Source organism: Sceloporus undulatus, chromosome 6 (assembly GCF_019175285.1).
Source record: "Sceloporus undulatus isolate JIND9_A2432 ecotype Alabama chromosome 6, SceUnd_v1.1, whole genome shotgun sequence".
NCBI classification, from domain to species: domain Eukaryota; kingdom Metazoa; phylum Chordata; class Lepidosauria; order Squamata; family Phrynosomatidae; genus Sceloporus; species Sceloporus undulatus.
Genome location: NC_056527.1, coordinates 169,246,157 through 169,265,660, shown reverse-complemented (window position 1 = coordinate 169,265,660; position 19,504 = coordinate 169,246,157). Strand labels below are relative to the sequence as shown.

The window sequence follows — 19,504 nt, the reverse complement described above, 5'->3', positions numbered from 1 at the left end:
TGCTTAACAGATAATAACAACAACAACAACAACAATAATAATATTCCGCTTAATCTCAGGGAATCCAAGCGGATTACAGCAGTAAAATAACATACATTAAAAGAGAAATGCAGGGATGATGTTTTTTGGGACAGTGGGGAGAGGTTGATTTAAATTCTTCTTTGACGTGCCCTAATTCAAAATTGGACTTCTTTGCCAGTCCTTCTTCTGGCCTCGCAGAGGGCCTGGTCTGTCTCTGTTTTACTACAAGAGTGAAATGTGATGTGTTATTTTGTGTAATTTGGTGTTTTGCTTGAATTTGATGTAGAAATTGTAGATCTCACTCAGTGCAAACTCAAACTTGCCCTCTTTCAAAGGGGATTTGAGGTGCATTGAATCAACCTGTTCCATTTCATCCCTCCAAGTTGGCCAGAATCCTCCTAGCCCAAATATGTTGCTCCCAAATATGTCTAATTAGAGTAAGCGTCTTCCTGGGTAAATACCATGATGTTAGCACTTTAATTCCTTGTATGTTAGATGGAATCACTGATAGAATAATGCAGCATTTTGCCTTTTGAGTGCTGTAAAAGTGGTGTAACAAAGAACATTTTGGACCAGTTTTCTTGATCATCTCCTGCCTCCTCGGTTTATTTAACAAATGTTGAATGTTGGTGCCTCCCACCCTATTCTGTTAATAGTACTTGGAGTTATTTGTAATCATGTTCCAAGTTGTTAATGTGTAAAAAATCAAGATGTATGACTTTTTGAGTGATAAAGCCATCTTGCTCTGATATTCCCTTTTGCATTCTGCTCATATGGGCGCATGCATGCCCATGCATGGCTGTCTTTCTTGCAGAGGTGGGCACTGCCTCTGAATCATTTCCTGGTCACTGCCTGGAGGTGTCTGCTCTTCCCTTTTAGTCATCTCCCATCCAAAGACTAACCAGGCCTAGCTTTGCTTAGCTTCCAAGCTTCTATTCCTCACCCTTCCCAGGATTTCAGAAATGGAGTTGCCCAGTCTGCTTTTGGATTCTGACATCTTGGGGAGCACTGTCTCTTGTTGGAGTGGTCAAGCAGGAGTTTGGAGCAGCAAGATGGCCTTCTTCCATAGACTCTCTCCAGTTCTCACTCCCTCGCAGTGCTTGCCTGGGGTAGATGAATGGAGACCTTTCCCCACCCAGCTGTTTGTGGGTTGTGTCCATCTTCTGGGCTTCCTTGCATCCGTGGCTCAGGGAGTTCTCCAGGGTCTTAAACTTATCCCTAAAGGGGTCCGACACCTTGGACAGTTAAGCTAGCTAAAGTCCAGAGAGGGTTTATCCACCAGCAGTGACCACCTTGCAAGGTCCATGGCCAAATCCAGAGGCCAGAAACCCTCACTCTTCATCATGCTACGTAAAGCCTAGCTATGTTCTTAAGTGTGGCTGTTGACTTTTGCCATGTTCTCAATGTGTCTCAACCATGTAATCTTTCACAGTTGGGTCACAGTGTTGTTCTGCCAGGTAGAGGTTGTGCAGTGCAGGCATGAGGAGGAACTTCTGTCCTGGATAGTCCTTTTCCAGTCCTACTTTGGAGGCTGCAAGACTACTCTGAACAGCCAAAGAGAGTGCCTGCGATTATGTGAAGTGGAAATGCAACCACTCCACTCCTTCTCCAGTCTCCAGGGTCAATGCTGAAGGCTAAGCATAGAGAAAAGGGAACAATGGCCATTTCTAGCATGAAGAAGGTTGTCAGTTGTTTTGAGAACCAGCTGGAGAACAGTATTTGAGGGACCCAGTCCTCAGGATTGTGCAAGGCCTCTTTGGAAGGGATCTCTGTCACGTTTGCCCTCCTTTGTGGAAGGAGTTGCAGCTTGGTGGATCCTGGCTGAAACAGTTAATGGCTTTTTTGGCCCTTGTTTGATCCCACTCAGTAACACACTATTCCTGTGTGAAATGTCTGGCCTTTTGGCCTTCCCTTTGGGCTGTTTCCAAGGATGCTGCCGTGGTTGTTGCTGTTGTTGGGATGTATGTGTCCCTAGCTCCAAGTCCCTTCTGCAAAAAGGGAGGGAGGGACATCCAAGCCAAGCTTGGAAAGTCTCCCTGGAAGGACTCCTGTCTCCCCTGAGGTTTGCCTCTGACAATTTCACCTTAATTGGCTTTTGCTCTGGAGTGGCTGGAAGAGCTGCAGCCAAGCTAATGGCTTTTGGTGTAGTTGAAGAGGGTCCACAGAGCAGGATTTTCCAGTTCCCCAGGCCTTTTGTGTTCCCAGCTTGGAATGGGGGTCACACGCACTTTCTCCCCACTGCCACAACCCACAAGTATGTCCTCCCCTTGCTGGTTTTCTGATGTGTGAACTGTGAAGGGGAGGGGAGGTAGAAGCCATGACTCTGCCTTCAAAAGGGAAAAATGTTCTGGTGGAACAGTTTCAAGTATTCTGTTGTTGACTTTGAAATAAGCTGCTGTTACATTGATGCTGGGGTCTTTCCCCTTCTCAGGGATCAATGTGCAAATGAGAATGTGCAAAACCTGTGCCCTGCGTCATGCAGAATGGAGTTTTTAGGGGGAAAGAGCAGAATAAAAAAGGTGAAACATCAATACAGAAGCAAATGACCAGCTGGTGAGCTGCCCCCCCCAAAAAAAAAACTCCTTGAGCTCGACAGCATTGATTCTCTTTTTCCATCTTAGATCCCCCACCCCCATTTCTTGCTGCCTCCCCCAAGCCTTGCTGCAGGCATCTGTGCCATTGAGCCTTGCCTTCAGTTTTGTGTGGCTCTGGAAATGACCTGACTGAATGTAATACAAGTGGTGAACCATTAAATCGATGAACAAAGCCATGAAGCAGGATGGAGATAATCCAATTCAGAGTGTGCTGTGCAATGATATAGCGGTATAGCCTTCTGCTGGGGCTTCTTTGGATGTGGCCACCACCTCTGAAATATTTCTTCAGTCGACAAACCAGTCCTTTAACCTCATCTCTCCGTCAGGCTATGCATTTTCCTCAAATGTGGTCCTACTAAATTCCAAAGCAATTAACCCAAAGGTCCATCCAGGTGGAGCAGCTGGATGGAATTCACCAAGACGTTCAAGGTGGTCCATCTATGGTGGGCCTTTGGCCCTTTCTCCGTAGCGGAGCAGCTCTGTTTAGTGCAAGGTTGCTCCAATGTGGGATTTATTGAATCCTCTTGGAGCCTTACGCGGGTGTAAATCCCTTTGGGAACACAATTGGACATTCTTTTCAAGATGTGGAAGCAGAGCTGCCGCTGGATGTGTGGAGGCACATTTGGTTAAGCTGCTCAACCCCAGTGTTGGGTATTGATTGACTTGATTGATTGTTAATTTAAAATGTTTATATCTTACCCTATATCATGAGAGCTCAGGGCAGCCTACAGATGAAATCAATAGAAACAGATTACAACTACAAGTCGAGTCTTCCTTGCCCAGGATTCAAAAATATTCCAACACTGCTCACATGGATGGCTGAGACAGTGACACCTTTGCTTTCTGATGGTTTAGGGCAGGGGTAGGCAACCTGCGGCCCGCGGGCCGGATGCGGCCCGGCGAGGCCTTGGGACCGGCCCCAGCCCGGTCCTGCCGCCGATTGCCACCGGGGCCTTTGGCGTCTCGTGCAAGGGGCATGGTGGGGCAATTGTCTATAGAAGCCTCAGAAACATGCATTTATCTTAACATTTTTTTAAAAATCAGCAAATTTTTTCGCATGACCTCCATTTTTTATTTAAAAAGTGTCCTCCATTTGAAAATTTTGTCCTCCATTTGCCCTGGTTCATTTATTTAATTAATTTTTTAAAATTATTTAATTATTTATTTTTTGGCTTCGGCCCCCCAGTTGTCTGAGGGACAGCAACCCGGCCCCTGGCTCAAAAGGGTTGCCTACCCCTGGTTTAGGGCAACTTGCCATTTTTGCCATATTTCTTTATTCTATTGTTCAAACTAGGACCAGATGACTTCTGAGGTCCTTTCCAACCTTATAGTTGCCCAACGGTACTTTTTTTCTGGGAAATCCCAAACAACTGGGTAGCAATACTTCCTCTGTTAGCCAGAATGGTATTTCCTAGGTTTGTAGGAATCCTGTGAGGCTGAAGAGGAGCTGTTCTGGTTTTGTACATTGCACCACACCAGACAGTGTTACTTGGGAGCTGGTCCTCTTTCCAGGAGAAGAACAGGACAAGGAGAGCAGTGGCCCTCCAAATATTCTGGAACTACATCTCCCAGCAATCCTCCCAAGCTACCACAGGGGATGCTGGAAGTTGCAATCCACCAGCTTGGAGGGCCACCTGATTCCTTTCCCCAGAGTCATGAGGTTGGAAGGGACCCCCAGGTACCATCTAGTTCAACTGCTGCCATGCAGGAAAACCCAGCTAAAGTGTCCCCCTCGAGATGCCCACCCACCTCCTCCAAGAAGGGAAAGTCCACCGCTCTCCAATGCAGTTCCTCCGCCTGCCAGGAGCCGCTTGTGCCCTTTTCCTCCCAGACGCAGCTCCTTGCTTGCCCTGCCCCTGCGTCTCTGGCGTGCCCTGCAAGGTAACTGATCTCTGTTAAGTGATCTTCAGTAATCCGTTGAGATGAGCTGGGCAGGGTTGCCAGCCTCTCTATTTCTGGCAGCTGCCATGATATCAATTACCTATTTAGTCCCCCTTTGAAAAGAAGAAATGTACACATACTGTAGCACGCATGTGCCCGTTCTGACACGTGTGGGCATCCAGAAGAAGGGGTTAGACTGCTGGCCTGGGCAAATGCACAAGGTTGGCACCCTGGCACATCTGTATACTTAGACACAAATACAGATTGTGGGTACTGTTACTTACTTGTTACTCATTTATTCCATCACACACACAGAGAGAGAGACAGACACACACACATTGGGGTTCAGGGCAGCCTACCAAAATTAAAACCCAATACAGTTAAAAGTGCATGTGTAAATTTTACACATAAAAAAATTGGGAAAGTAGAAGAGGAGGGATCAGGGCCTCCAAGACTTGCACCCCTTTTAAGCAACTGTCACCCCTCCCCTACTGTTTGAGAACCACTGATTTAAATGTTTATTTTATACAGGCACCTTTTTAGTTTTGTAAGCTGACATGTGCATTAGGATGTGTGTCGACTCTTCTTCTGCCCTTCGCTTTTCTACCCTACTCTTCCCTATCCTTCCTTACCTCTCAGGTCATACATGCTTTTGGGGTGTTTTGTCCCTCCTTGCCACTTCTTACCATTGGTCTTATTACAGCAGCAGCAACTGCAAGCCCAGCACCTCTCGCACGCGGCTCATGGGCCTCCAGTCCAGCTCCCTCCCCATCCGTCAGGCCTTCCACCTCCGGGGATCGCCCCCGTCACGGGCAGCAGCTCAGGGCTCTTGGCTCTGGGGGCCCTTGGGAGCCAAGCCCACTTGGCGGTCAAGGACGAGAAGAACCACCACGACCTGGACCACCGAGGTGAGGAGAGACCAGCCTTGCCGGACCTTTCGAGGAGGGAGGGCTGGGGAACTGGGGTGGACCCAGGAGATAGTTTTCAGCCCTGGGGCCACATGGACTACAGAAAATCCCGCTTAGAGAAGAGAAAAACCTAAACCATAAAGAGCTGGGAGTCTGATTCTCACTTTGAAAAATACATTTCATTTTGAGCTTTAACAATACAAGAATGGACCTGTGTCCCATTTGAAGAAGAATTCCTGATTTTTACAATGGAGCAAAAATTCATGCCAAAGCTTGGAAACCTTGCAACAGTGGAGTTCATAGGGAAAGAGATGCAGCCTTCAGGGAATCCCAGATCATTGCTTCCCAACCCCTGCTCTGAATTTCTTTAATTGTATTCTGGAACAGATCCTGTTTGCTCTTAGAGGTGGAAGAGGCATTGAAGATGGCTTGGGGTTCCCTACATGTTCTTGTTTTGATACTGCTGGCAGAAAGCCCACCTATTTGTGGATCTTGGCCACCTGCAAAATGGCTTTTTGAACCAATTGCAGCATATAGCCTGTGAATGTTTTCTGAGGAGTCCCTTCCAAAGGTATCAATGGTGGGGAAAACTGGTTTTGTTCCTTCCTCCCAGGTTTGGACAGAAAGCCTTTGCATCTTGCTTTAGCTGTCTCTTTTTTGTAGCCAAGATCCTGTCTGGTGAGCAAAAGAAGATGAAAAAGGCAGCATTGGCTTTATTTTTTTATTGAGCTGAACCAGAAATCCCTTCTGTGCAAAGAAATGTTGAGATTGGTGTTCTCTTTTTAAGATTCTCACTCTCTTGCTTTTGTTTCCCCTCCTTTTCTCTCCTGTGTCCTTTCTTTTTCCATCTTGGCTTTTTAACTTGGCTTCCACCGCTTCTGCGATTTGGTTCTCGGTTCTGGAAAGATCGCGACTCCAGCGCAGTAAGTAGTTTTTTGTTCCCTTTGACTTTGCTGTGTTTATTTCGAGGTGCATATTGTTGAGGATATGAAAATATATGTCTAATGGGATTTGCACTCAGTCTGACTTTCAAATCTGATGACCGGGTTTCGTCTCCCCTTCATCGGAAAAAGTTGCAATGAAACACGCCGACCCGGCATGCCTTGCTGGGCTTCGGTAGTGTTTCAGGGCGACTTGACTTCTTCCCCTCTGCTTCTTTTTCTCCCTCCATTTGATGGGTTTTGAGATTCTTTTCTCAATTGCAGCGGCTTTGCAAGCCAGAGTGGTTTGAGCCTGAGCAGAGAACAGCTGTGCAGGGTGAAGCTCCAAATCCTCCGGCAATTAGGAGGGCGATTTGGTTCCCCAGAGCTCTTCTGTTATCTTGGGTCATTTAATCTTTGGGGATGACTGGGGCGATTACCGCCTGACTCTGAGTGGGACTCGGAAGGTCAGGCAGTTAACTAACCATCTCCAGGATGGCAAAAGGACGGACGGACGAATGGCGGGGCCTCCTGAGATCCAGCCCCCTTCCCTCCTTCCTCCCACGTCTGCCTGCGCATTAATGAGCACCATTCCTCTGGGCTCAGACGCCGATGCTACTTCCTTTTAGGAAGGCTTATGCTGGCTTTCGGCACGTCGCCAGAGACTTTGCAGCAAGAGCTGGAACGGCTGGCATTAATCTCCTTCAAAAGGGACGTGGGTGCGGGTGTATTTAATAGGCCTTGCCGTAGCCATTGTTAAAAGCCCTCCTACTATCAGGCTGCTTCAGGGTAGACGCGGCGGCCTTTGAGGAAGGCGGCCATGCTGGTTCCTCTCCTCCTCCTCCTTTATTTATATCCTGCGTTTAACATCAGGACTCAAGGCAGCTTGGAAATGGAAACAAATACAGTCAGCCCTCCTCATTTGCAGCTTTGACTTTTGCAGATTTGATTAATATGTTCTCTCTAGGAATTTCTAAGTCCTCCAGTGCAAATCTGTTGGAAGTTAACCATAGGGTCAAAGTGGAGGACCTAGAGAAGACATGTCTCTGGGCATTTGTAGGTCCACCAGTGTGGTTCTGTGGTCAATTTCTGCTGGATGTTGACCATAGAGTTGTGTCGGCGGGTCAAGTGGTTTTTTTATTTTGTTTTTTCATTTTCATGCACCCTTGACCCTAAAGAATGACCTGTATCCTAGAGCTATTGGCATAGATCCATTGACTCAGTTATTGAAAGGTGACTCGACACATAGGCTGCATCTACACTGCAGAATTATTGCAGTTTGACACCACTATGGAATTCTGGGATTTGCTAAGGGGGCTCCCAACATGGTGGAATCGTTCTTCCTCTTTTGGACATCTTGGAAAAAAGTTTCCAAATTCCATCTTGAACCTACAAATGCCCAGAGAAGTGTTTTCTTTAGGAATCTCTAGGTCAGGCAGAAATGGACCATAGAATCCCACTGGTGGACCTTCAGATGCCCAGAGAAATTGTTGTTGTTGTTGTTAAGCATTATTTATATATCGCTGTAAATTATGAGATGTTTTCTCTAGGACTCTTTACGTCCTCCAGTCTGACCCTATGGGGAACGTCCAGCAGATTTTCACTGAAGGACCTATTAATCATATTAATCAAATCTGCCAAAGTCAAAGCTGCGCATGTGGAGGGCTGGCTGTATTGGTTTCCATTCCTAAGGTACCCTAAGCTAGGCCAAGGGACAGCAGCCACCTTCCGGAAGGTTCCTTCCCTGTTTCCTAACGGAAGGGCTGCAGCAAACACAGAGACACACAACACACACACAGAGGCCTGTTCCAAGCCGTGGGATTTCTTGGAAGCCGGCCTGAATCAATGCCTGAAAAGGCCGGCTGCGGTTCCTTTGAGAGCCGGGGACCTTTTCAGCATGAATAGCTGAGAAGAAAGGAGGCAGCCTGATCGGCAAAGCGGCTTATTGGGGACGCCCAGGAAACATGAACTGCCAGGCTTTGCCTATTCAGACAAGAATAGAAAGAAAGGGAGGCCAAGGGGGTGGGATGGAGCAGGGGTCTCGGGAGAGTTGCTTTTCTCTTGGCTTGAGGGATTTGGAAGGGGGTTGAGGAGGAGATGGGTAGGTTCTGCCTGGCAGGTTTCAGCTGGAGCAAGGACAAGCTAATAGGCTGGCAGCAGCTTTGTGAGAACCTGTCTTTCCCCATGTGAGAGAGAGAGAGAGAGAGAGAGAGAGAGAGGGGTAGAATTTGAACATAAAGAAAACAAAAATAACCATGTAGGATCTATACAAATTCAGCCTAGGCAATCTAACCTAGAACTTTAGTTTAAAAGTTTCCATTTGTTGTTGTCAACTACTCTTCAATTGATCTGGACTCATGGCTGCCCTGCGGATGAGACATCTCCAATACTCTCTGTCCTCCATCACTGTCCTCAGTTCATGCTCATGGCCTCTCTAATGGAATCCATCCACCTTTGGTCTTCTTCTCTTTCTCTTTCCTTCCACCTTTCCTAACATTATGGTCTTTTCTAATGAGCCGCATCTTCTCATGATGTGGCCAAAGTATGACAGTCTCAGTTTCGTTGTCTTGGCTTCCAGGGAGCTCTCAGCCTAATCTGTTCTATGACCCATTTGTTTGTCTTTTTGGCTGCCCATGGTATCCTCAGCACTCTTCTCCAGCACCACAACTTGAATGAATGCACTTTCTTTTTATCCGTTTTCTAAATTGTCCAAATCTTGCATCCATACATGGCAATGAGGAAAACAGTTGCTTATACGATTCTGACTTTCGTGCTTAGTTGTATGTCTTTGCTCTTGAGGACCTCGTACCTTGAACCAAACATTGATCAGAATGGAGACTGCAGTCAAGAAATCAGAAGAAGACTAGGAATCAGAAGAGCAGCTATGAAAGAACTAGAAAATGTTTGGCCTTATCTGTTTTACCTTTTGTAACCTTGGGGCCCAGGGCTTATGTTCCAACAGCATTCGTATGTTGGCATATGGGTTTTCGTTCCCTGACCATCTCTATTTACCACAGGCATTATTCTGTTTCAGAATAATTCCATCTCTCCGTCGGAGAGTTTGAGACACAGTGAGAAGCACAGGAGCTCCGCTGAATACAGCATCGAGTCCAAGAAGCGGAAAGCCGAGGAGAAAGACAGCATGAGCCGATACGTAAGTCCTCTGCTGGTCCTGTTGAGTAGCAAAGCTAAAGGAGCAGACTCTGTTGGACAAGACGAGATGCTGGGCTAGGTAGTCCTTTGGGCCCTGGTGGCTGGTAACTCCTGTGTCAATGGGCATTAAATCCACTCTGGGTTTTGCCCGTCTTTAATATCTTTAAAGGAGTCTGGACTAAGACTTGGAGAGGATGCAGTGGCCCACTGACATGGGAGCCACCATTGCCCTTGGCTTGAGCCAAGATGATTCTTCTTGTTCCTTTGGAAACAAGGCTGTGTTCAAATTAATAGTTTTGCATGGTGAATCTCAATGTTAAGATGTGAAATTGGACTTCCAACTCACAGTTCTGGTGGGAAGTGAGACTTCCAACGCTTTGCAAGGAGAAGGCTCAATGTTGAAATAAAAAGGCCCTTTATGATTAAGATGGTGGTTTTAGTTTGGCTGGGGAAGTGGTATTACAGTTGTAGACAGGAGTTAGTTTCAACCCAGCTGGACATGAGGCTCCAATGGTCAGTCTAGGGATTGTATGCTGGGGTGGACAGAAGCCTTTGGGTCCAGCTCGGTGTTGGGATGCAGGAGGTCTTGCTTTGTTTTTTCCAACAGAATTGTTGCTCCTTTTTCAGGACAGTGACGGAGACAAGAGTGACGACTTGGTGGTGGACGTCTCCAACGAGGTGAGCTTGGCTCTCGTTTTACCTTCTCTCCAATCCCATATGAAAGTAAACCCACATTTAGAGACTGATGCAGAAATACTGCAGTTTGACGCCGCTTTAACTGCTGCATGCTATGGGATTCTGGGAGGTGTAGTTTTGCAGGATATTTAGCCTTCTCTGTCAGAGAGCTCTGGGGCCACAGGAAACTGCAAATCTCAGAATTCTATAGCATTGAGCCATGGCAGTGTCAAGCTGCATTATTTCTGCAGGACAGATAAAGCCTAAGAGTGTGTCCACACTACACATTTGTAATACTTTGACACCACTTGAACTGTCATGGCTCCATCATCTGGAGGTTTATAGTATGCAGGAGGGACTGTGAATTTTCTGCTAAAGAGCTTTAGTGTTGTAGTTCAGTGGGTTGCAGCAGAGAATACTGATGCCATGGGGTAAGGTTTAAATGTTTTGGTAAAATACCACCTGCTTTCTTCTGTGTGCCCTTTGACCGCAGGACCCCACAACGCCCCGAGTGAGTCCTGCCCATTCGCCACCGGAGAATGGGATGGACAAAGGACGGTGCCTGAAAAAGGACGCCCCAAACAGCCCCGCCTCGGTTGCCTCTTCCAGCAGCACTCCCTCCTCCAAGACGAAAGACCTAGGCCATGTAAGTCACGCATGGACGGATTGGGGCACATTGCACTCTGCATGGCGGTGGGCCCCATGTTAGCAGGGCAGGGAATCCATGCCAAGCTTTATCTCATGCTTTAAAAGAGCTGTCCAGGGTGCGGATTCTGTTTGGATGGGGGATCAGGTTCATTGCATTGTTAGTGTTCTGACAAGCAACCCAGACTAGCTTCCAAATAGGTTTACAAATAGGGCTACCTTCATCCTGTTTTCTTGCTTCCTGAATCACTGTGGTTCTTATGCCACACCTCACCATTTCTCTAAACAGGAAAAGATTTTGGGTCACTGCCTTTGTGGTGGTGGTGGTGGTGGTGATGATGATGATGATTATTATTATTATTATTATTATGTTATTATTCTGGGTTTGTTTATTAGGGGCCTTTTGCGGGATGTATTTATCTTTGTGTTTTGTGCCTTCAACTTGTTTCTGAGTTATGGAGACCCTAAGGCAAATCTATCCCAAGGTTTTCTTGGCAAGTTTTTGTTCAGAGGATGGTTTTTCTTGCCATTGCCTTCCTCTGAGGCTGAGAAGATGTGACTTGCCCAAGGTCACCCAGTGGGTTTCATGGCCAAGCCAGGAATCAAACTCTGGTCTCCAAAGTCACTGTCCAGCATTCACATTTCCTGAACAGGGGGAGTGTGATGGCTAAATATGACCCCATTAGGCCACATGTGGCGCATGGGCCACTCAGTCTCCACCTCTGCTTCTGAAATGATAACCGCAGCTGAATCTCAGCACTGGATTTCCGAGGCAGAATGCTTTCTGCTGGTGTTGCCTCTGTGCCAAGGCTCCCCCTTTTTCCCCTTGTGGATTTCTGTTTGTGAATTGCCAAACTGCCTCTCAATCATACTTCTTTTTTTGCATCAGAATGACAAGTCCTCCACCCCGGGGTTGAAATCCAACACTCCCACACCGAGGAACGACGCGCCAACCCCTGGAACGAGTAGCACGCCGGGCCTTCGGCCAATGCTGAGCAAGCCTTCTGGAATGGACCCCCTGGGTATGTCATCCCCTTGGCAGCGCTGGGTTGTGATTTCTCTGGCTTTCGGGTGAAGCTTCTCAGCAGTCTTGGCTGTTGGCTTCCATGTCAGCAGGGCAGTTAAAAGGTTAAAAACAGATGGAATATATATCTGTATTAAGACCCTTCCCTGCTTAACCCTTAAATGCTTGCTTAAATAAAAATGCTTTTGCTTGCCAGTGAAAGGAAAGCAGAGAAGGGGTCAAGCTAGCCTCCTTCAGAAAGGAAGTCTAATATCAATTGGAATAGTGTCAAATGATTTAGAGCAACAGGAGTCATTGAAACAGACTTTTTAAAAAATGGGAAGTTTCAAACCAGAATGCTTAAAACCAGTTCAGCCAGTCTAGAGACTATTGAAAGCCAGCTCTGGGTGGAACCAACCTCTGTCTCTCTTCTCCATCCTCCAGCATCTGCCCTGCGGACGCCAATCTCCATTGCCGGCTCCTACACCACCCCTTTTGCCATGATGGGGCACCACGAAATGAACGGCTCCCTCACCAGCCCTGGGGCCTATGCCAGCCTTCACAACATCCCTCCGCAGATGACCGCTGCAGCTGCTGCGGCTGCTGCTGCCTATGGACGGTCTCCCATGGTTAGCTTTGGAGCTGTACGTAAACCTTTTAGCTCTTATATTTATGGGGGGAGGGAGGGAGGGAGGGGAGAGGCTGGGGCCATCTTTCCCATCATCCCCAGAGCCACCTGTCCCTCAGATTGCCAGGACTACTGTGGGTTGCTTTTCATAACGTTGTCCAAACTGATAGAATCAGCTGCTTTGGATGAACTCCCTGGGCGACAATTATTGAAGCATTGGCTTCAGTCGTGAGTGGGAATTGTTTGGCCCTCCAGAGGTTGTTGGACTATAACACCCAGCATTCTTCACCATTGGCTGTGCTGGCTAGGTGCTACTGGGAACTGCAGTCCAGAAACTTTTTATGTAACTTCTGCAAAATAGGGAGAAATGGTTTCTCAGTTCATTGATGGAGTGACTTTACCTATATTTGTTGCATTCCTTTTGCAATGTCACTTTGTTATGAAACGGTGGGTGCATCTACAGAAACCTGGGATTTGTAGTCTGGTGAGGCACCAGCACTTTTTGGCAGAGAAGGCTAAAGACCTTGCTGAATTACAAATCCTAAGATTCCATAGGACTACAGCACTTAAAAGTGGTGCCAAAGTGGATTATTTCTACAGTGTAGATGCAGTTGGTAACTAGTCAGAGGCAGTTGCATAAGTCATTGGAACATAGATGCATCTGACACAGTCCCTCCACAGTCTGCTTTCCCCGCAGCTCTGAATATATGGGATGCAGCAGAATTAAGGCATGCCATCATCCCTTTTTCCAATGCTAGATCTCTCTTCTTGTGGCTGGAAGCATGGCTATTCCTCTGCCACCACTTTGTCCCTCTCATAAAGGAGAAGGAAAGGAAACTCTGCAAAAGTGCTCACATACAGCATTTCCCTTTGACTCTGCAGCCCTTCCATTGCATTGTTTTTCACTCAAGATCTTTTGTGAGAGGCCTTTGTTTCTTTCTGCCCCGTCTCCATCAGAGTTTTGCTTTCCTCTGGTTTTCAGGTTGGCTTTGACCCGCATCCGCCCATGAGAGCCCCAGTCCTGCCCACCAGCCTGGCATCCATCCCTGGCGGCAAGCCGTGAGTTGGACCCTGCCTCTTTCTTTCCCCCAAAACATAATACCTTTATTTATCTGAAACATTCAGTCTCTGCCAGAATAGCTTACAAGAGACATAGTAAGGCACTCCCTGCCCCTGGGGGTACCATTGAAATTTAAGACTCAAAGCACAAGGAAAAAGATGAGCAGAGAATAGGACAAAAGTGTATCTCAGTGCATTTAGTTATGATGATGATCCTGCTGTGCTAATAAAGCGCAAAAGAAAGGGCAGCTGTCAAAAAGGCCTCTTGGTTGTAACTAGTTGCTTGAAATTGGAAGGAGGGCATCTTGACAGTAAGTAGTTACTGGAGAGCTGGAAGGGGGTGTCTTTGAGTAGTAACCAGTTACAGGTTGAGTTTCTCTCATCCTAAACCTGAAACGTTTTGAGCACTGACATGATGCTTTGAGGATGTGGCTACGATGCTCCTGGTTGTTCATTCACAAGGTGGAAGTGGGCAGATCTCTTATAAAGTACTATACTGTATTTTATTCCAAAATCCAAATCCAGAGCTAGGCTACATGAACCCCAGGAGACTGTTTGGCTTGGCTTTGGAGCACACCAGTCGAGCCAACCTCTCCATCCTCCCGCAGAGCCTACTCTTTCCATGTGAGTGCAGACGGGCAGATGCAGCCGGTCCCATTTCCCCACGACGCCTTGGCTGGTCCTGGCATCCCCCGGCACGCGCGCCAGATCAATACGTTGAGCCACGGAGAAGTGGTGTGTGCCGTGACCATTAGCAACCCCACCAGACACGTCTACACTGGGGGCAAAGGATGCGTGAAGATCTGGGACATTAGCCAGCCGGGCACAAAAAGTCCCATCTCACAGCTGGATTGCTTGGTAAGTGGGGAAATGGGTGTCTGTGTGTGTGTTTATTGCATTTAGTATTTAATTTATAATAAGTAAACATTAATACAGTGGAGACGGTCGGTATCGGCTGGGGTTTGGTTCCAGGACTCACAGTGGATATCAAAATCTGTGGATGCTCAAGCCCCATTATATACAATTGGGGGGGAGGGGGAGATGATGATGATGATGATGATTACGGTGGGCCCTTGGTATCCCTTGGGGTTTGGTTCCAGCATCCCCCATGGATACCAAAATCCATGGATGCTCAAATCCTATTCAAGGCAATGGCACAGTAAATATAGCCTATGCAATTTAGGGCAAAATCTGTTATCTCTTGCTATGCTGGTCTATGACCATAATAAATTATTGAATGAATGGCTGATGTTGGGGTTTTCCTTCCACCAGAACCGGGACAACTACATCCGATCCTGCAAGCTCCTCCCGGACGGGCGGACGCTGATCGTGGGTGGGGAGGCCAGTACGTTGACCATCTGGGACCTGGCCTCCCCAACCCCCCGGATCAAGGCCGAGCTGACCTCCTCCGCTCCAGCCTGCTATGCTTTGGCCATCAGCCCGGACGCCAAAGTCTGCTTCTCCTGTTGCAGCGACGGGAACATCGCGGTCTGGGATCTCCACAACCAGACGCTGGTCAGGTGAGAGGAGGTCCTCCAGCCTCGGTCAGCTGAGAAGAAGGTGGTGGTGGACATTGGGAGACGTCTATTAGGTCTTTCCTCCACGTCCCTTGGTCCATCTGGCAGTATTGCCAACTTTGACTGGCAGCAGCCATTACTGTCCAGAGATTCAGGATGGACTCTTTTATAGCCCTTGTTGTCGTTGTGGCAACCCTAAGGTGAACCTATCACCCAGTAGGTTTCATGGCCAAGCGAGGATTCGAACCCTGGTCTCCAGAGTCATAGTCCAACACTCAAGCCACTACTCCATGGTGGCTCCTTTATACTCCTGAGATGCCAGGAATTGAACCCGGGCCATCTTATCTCCCTGTGGTCAAGCTGTGTTGGCAAGCTGCCCTTCAGATAGGATTTCTTTCCTGGCCTGACCTGGCAATGCTTTCTGAAATTTCCTCCTGGTGATCTCTTATCCAAGAGTCATCTAGTCTCACTTAGATTCCCTGCAAGGAGGAGACCAGGCTCTCCAGCCCCTCTTACAGTTAACTGGACCCAAGAGCATTTAGTAGGATAGAAGAAGGTCCAGTGGTCCCCTCTCTGGCTTAATCCTGGGCTCCCTTTCAGGCAGTTCCAAGGCCACACGGATGGCGCCAGCTGCATTGACATCTCCCACGATGGCACCAAACTCTGGACGGGGGGCCTGGACAACACCGTGCGCTCCTGGGACCTTCGGGAGGGAAGGCAGCTCCAGCAGCACGACTTCACCTCCCAGGTGAGAATGGCCTGGCCTCGCTTGCCCATGGACCCTCCAGGCTGAGTAGGGACATGAGGTGGGATTGGAGAGGGAGGGGAATTCCTGCAGAAGTTACTTTGGACAGAGGAGGAATGCATATTGTAGGGAGAGTGGGAATTGTGTTCTGGAGGGGTCCCACATGGACCTTAGCATTGTAATGTGGGCCCTCTGAAATGTTTTTAATGGCAGAAAAAGAGGCTGCAGAGGCACCATTTTGGCTCTAGAATCCTCTTTCGGGAACTCCTAAGCACAAGAAGGACAACCAGATAAACTATTCGGAGTACCATGGAGGGGGGCTGTGCAGACCCATTCCTGAGGCTGTGGAGGCCTTTAAACAGTTGCAGAGCTCCCTTTTAGGGTCAGGAAACAACCTTCTCCCAAACTGGTGCCCTCCCCACAGTATTGGATTCCAACTCCCATCCTCCCCAGCCAGCATGGTGCCAAGGGAGCCCTTCCTAGGCTAGTGGGGACATTGTTTGATCTTGAGAAAAACAGGAGAGGTTGAGTATGCCTGCCTCTCTTGTGTTGGTTGCATCCCTGGGAGATTTGAGTGCTTTGTTGTCCTTGCTGCTCATGGGAAGTCAACCATGAGCCTAAGATTCAGTGGGTCCCTTAGGGCAGAACTGGCTCCCTCCTGCTCCTTTCTCTTCCTCTTTTCTCATTCATGTCACTTGTTTTGGAGTGTATCTCTGTGCTCCTTCCTGGAGATGTCCATCTTTGCAATCTCTTCCCTTCCCTCTACAGATCTTCTCTCTGGGCTACTGCCCCACGGGCGAATGGCTGGCCGTGGGCATGGAGAGCAGCAACGTGGAGGTTTTGCACCACACCAAGCCTGACAAGTACCAGCTCCACCTTCACGAGAGCTGTGTCCTGTCATTGAAGTTTGCCTATTGCGGTAAGCTACTTTGTAGTTACCCCAATGGGCAGGAGGGTTTCTGAGGGGGTTGTTGTATGTTGGGGGGAAGCACCCAAACATTTGCAAGGAAAAGGCTCTCGGTTTGGTCTCTGTCACTGGGATAAAGGCTTCCAGGGTGTAGAGCCAGAAAAGGTCTCTCTCTTAATCAGAAACACTGCCTGTCAGAGGAGGCATTGTGGTCAGTGGTTTGAGCCGGCCTGGGAGCTGTGGAAGGATACTCCTTGCTAAATGTAAATGGGGATTTTCAGAAAACCGTATTCCTGGGGGAGCAGTCACTCTTGGTTTCTGATCTGGGAGTAAATTCTCCCTCTCTGCTTTGCAGGGAAGTGGTTTGTGAGCACAGGGAAGGACAACCTGCTCAACGCTTGGAGGACTCCCTATGGAGCCAGCATATTCCAGGTAAGGCTGGGTTTGTTTAGCTTGGAGAAGAGAAGACAAAGAGGTGACACGATAGGCATCCTTGAATATCTGGATGTCATGCAAAGGATGGACTCAGCTTGTTTTCTGCTGTTCCAGAGACAGGAACATGAGCCAAGGGCTTCAGATTACAAGAAAGGAGATTCTACCTTGATATTATGCAGAACCTCTTTATTTTAAGAGCTCTTTAGCAGTGGAATGGACTGTCTTTGAGGGCAGTGGATTCTCCGTGTTTGGAGATCTTTAAACAGAGCTTGGATGGGCTTCTCCTGGGAATGCTTCAGCTCTCCATTCCTTCCTGGTGGGAAGTTGGTGGCCCTTGAGGTTCCTTCCAATTCTGTGATTTTGGCTCTAAGGGTAATAAGGCTCTAGAGGAAGATATCAGGGTCAGAAAACCTACCCTGAGTTCTCCCTGTTTTATATTACATGCTTATAAAACTGTTGTTTCCTCTCGGTTTTTGTATAGCTTAGTAAAAATGGAGGGGGTTCCTGAACATCACCAGCGCTGAGAAAATTAAAATGCTGATCCCCTCCCACCCTTTTCATTGCAGTCGAAAGAATCTTCGTCAGTCTTAAGCTGTGACATTTCCGCAGACGACAAGTATATTGTGACAGGCTCAGGTGACAAGAAGGCCACTGTCTATGAGGTGATCTATTGAGCATCTTCTGAGGGGCCATCACACTCCAGACAGGCCACAAGCTGGCCAGAGGCGGCATGGGGACTCCAGCCAACGGACACATGGTGGAGGGCTGCTGACCATTCCCATCATGCCCTTCCATGCGGAGTTAACACAACCTGAGTGGATCTTCCCTGGCGTTACTTGGAATAATTCGGGTGGATTGAGGCCTTCAAGCTTGGTCCTGGCTGATCGGCTACGAGGGATACTTTCTATTTTCTTCTGAGATCTCGTCAGTTTGCATCTTTTAATTTTTTGAAACTATTCCTCCTCTGGGTTTTCATCTCTCGGTTCTCACGTTGTGTTCGGAAGGAGAGCGGCATCCGTTCGCTTTTCAGCAGAGAGAGAGGGATGGGCGATTCTTCCCCTCCGCGAGACTTGTAGGAAATGTAAATAGTGGATGAGTTTTAATATGGTGAGGGTCTCCGCCTGGGACAACTGTGCCAGCTGTGTATTTTTTTGCTTCTCACCCACCATTCCTTTTTTCTTCTTCTTGGGTCTGCTGTAACCGTGTTGCGTTTGGGTTTTCGTTCCGGTGGTGATGGTGCCGGCCATCTTCTCTTCCCCAGAGCTCTTCTGAGTATTTCCTTGAGGAGTCTCTACAGCGAGAGCTGTTCCTACTCCAAGGAGGAGCTGGTCCTACTGTCCTCCAAGTGAATTATGTCCCCTGCGTTGTGCCAGGACCCTCCGGCGCAGTATGGAACGGGTATCCAAGGAGGGCTTTGGTTGGATCTTCCTGCTTTTTAACGGCGACTTCAACCGAAATCTTGCATTCTGTGGATTTTATCTTTCTCTCGCTCTTTTTTGGTTTGTTTCTTTTTTGGAAAAAGCACTTGTGTGTTTGGAGCAAGCAAAAGGATCCTGCCTTTCCGGGTGGGCTTTCTTTCCATCATCCCCTTTACAATCTTCAGGCCTAGAAACGAAGAGTCTTCTTTTCAAGAAAGCAACAGTCAAACAATACGCTCAGGGAGCCAAGGAAAATAAAGATAAGAGCAACTTTATGTGGATTTTTTTTTACTCCGACGAAAAGTTAAACTAATAGAGATGATAACGTTTAAATACAGGTTGTTGTTTTTGTTTCTTAAGTTTACTAACAAACATGGTTTCTGTCTGGTGGGGGCCAGGGTGATTGTACGGTAGGTTTTTCTGTGGCTTTGAGGGTCTTCTCTCTTTCGGCTATTGGAGCAAAACAAAATTTGGGGGGAGAAAGGGGTGTGGGAGGAGGGAGGGAGGGAGGGAGGGAGACCCGTCTCCGTGCGTTTTGTACTAAAGGACTAAATAAACGTTTAAAAACACGGGAAAATCTACCTATTTGTGTAGCAGAAGATCTTGCCCTGTAATGTAGCAGCAGATGGAAGTGAATTTTTATACCACATTTTTATGGATTATTTTTTAATTTTTGATTTTGATCTGGTTTCAAAAAAAAGAAAGAAAAGAAGTAACTATGGCTTAAAAGGTGAAAGAAAAAAAAACTACCTGTTTTTATTAAAGGCCATGCCGGTGCATAAAGGAAAATGGAGTGTGGAAGTTATTTGACTGGTCTTGTTGCCCGATTCGGTGTTTCCTGGCTCTCGGTGTGGATTCAGATGGAGTGGAAAGGGAGACCCATAACTTGGTGGCATTGCAGAAATGGTTCGGATGTGTTTGGGAAGAGAACAACCAATGAAATAGATAGACTCAAGGGGGACCAGGGTTCAAGTCCCAGCTCAGCCATAGAAACC

At 47.7% G+C, this 19,504-nt stretch overlaps 1 protein-coding gene across 10 annotated transcripts in view; it reads left to right on the top strand.

Annotated features, from left to right (window-relative positions):
- Positions 1-19,298, top strand: part of TLE3 (TLE family member 3, transcriptional corepressor) — a 33,691-nt gene extending 14,393 nt beyond the window's left edge. For 4 of the 10 annotated variants that reach the window (XM_042473213.1, XM_042473210.1, XM_042473208.1 and 1 more), the window contains exons 7-20: positions 5,200-5,404; positions 6,311-6,327; positions 9,359-9,478; positions 10,105-10,155; positions 10,646-10,798; positions 11,687-11,819; positions 12,245-12,444; positions 13,411-13,487; positions 14,096-14,345; positions 14,760-15,007; positions 15,605-15,752; positions 16,518-16,668; positions 17,012-17,088; positions 17,658-19,298. In XM_042473213.1, coding sequence (XP_042329147.1) covers positions 5,200-5,404; positions 6,311-6,327; positions 9,359-9,478; positions 10,105-10,155; positions 10,646-10,798; positions 11,687-11,819; positions 12,245-12,444; positions 13,411-13,487; positions 14,096-14,345; positions 14,760-15,007; positions 15,605-15,752; positions 16,518-16,668; positions 17,012-17,088; positions 17,658-17,765 — 1,938 coding nt within the window. In that variant the 3' untranslated portion in view covers positions 17,766-19,298. Of the gene's footprint in view, positions 1-3,803; positions 4,497-5,199; positions 5,405-6,310; positions 6,328-9,358; positions 9,479-10,104; positions 10,156-10,645; positions 10,799-11,686; positions 11,820-12,244; positions 12,445-13,410; positions 13,488-14,095; positions 14,346-14,759; positions 15,012-15,604; positions 15,753-16,517; positions 16,669-17,011; positions 17,089-17,657 lie in introns of those variants that run through there. The other 6 variants (XM_042473214.1, XM_042473212.1, XM_042473209.1 and 3 more) reach the window with 4 other exon arrangements.
- The last annotated feature ends 206 nt before the right edge of the window (positions 19,299-19,504 follow it).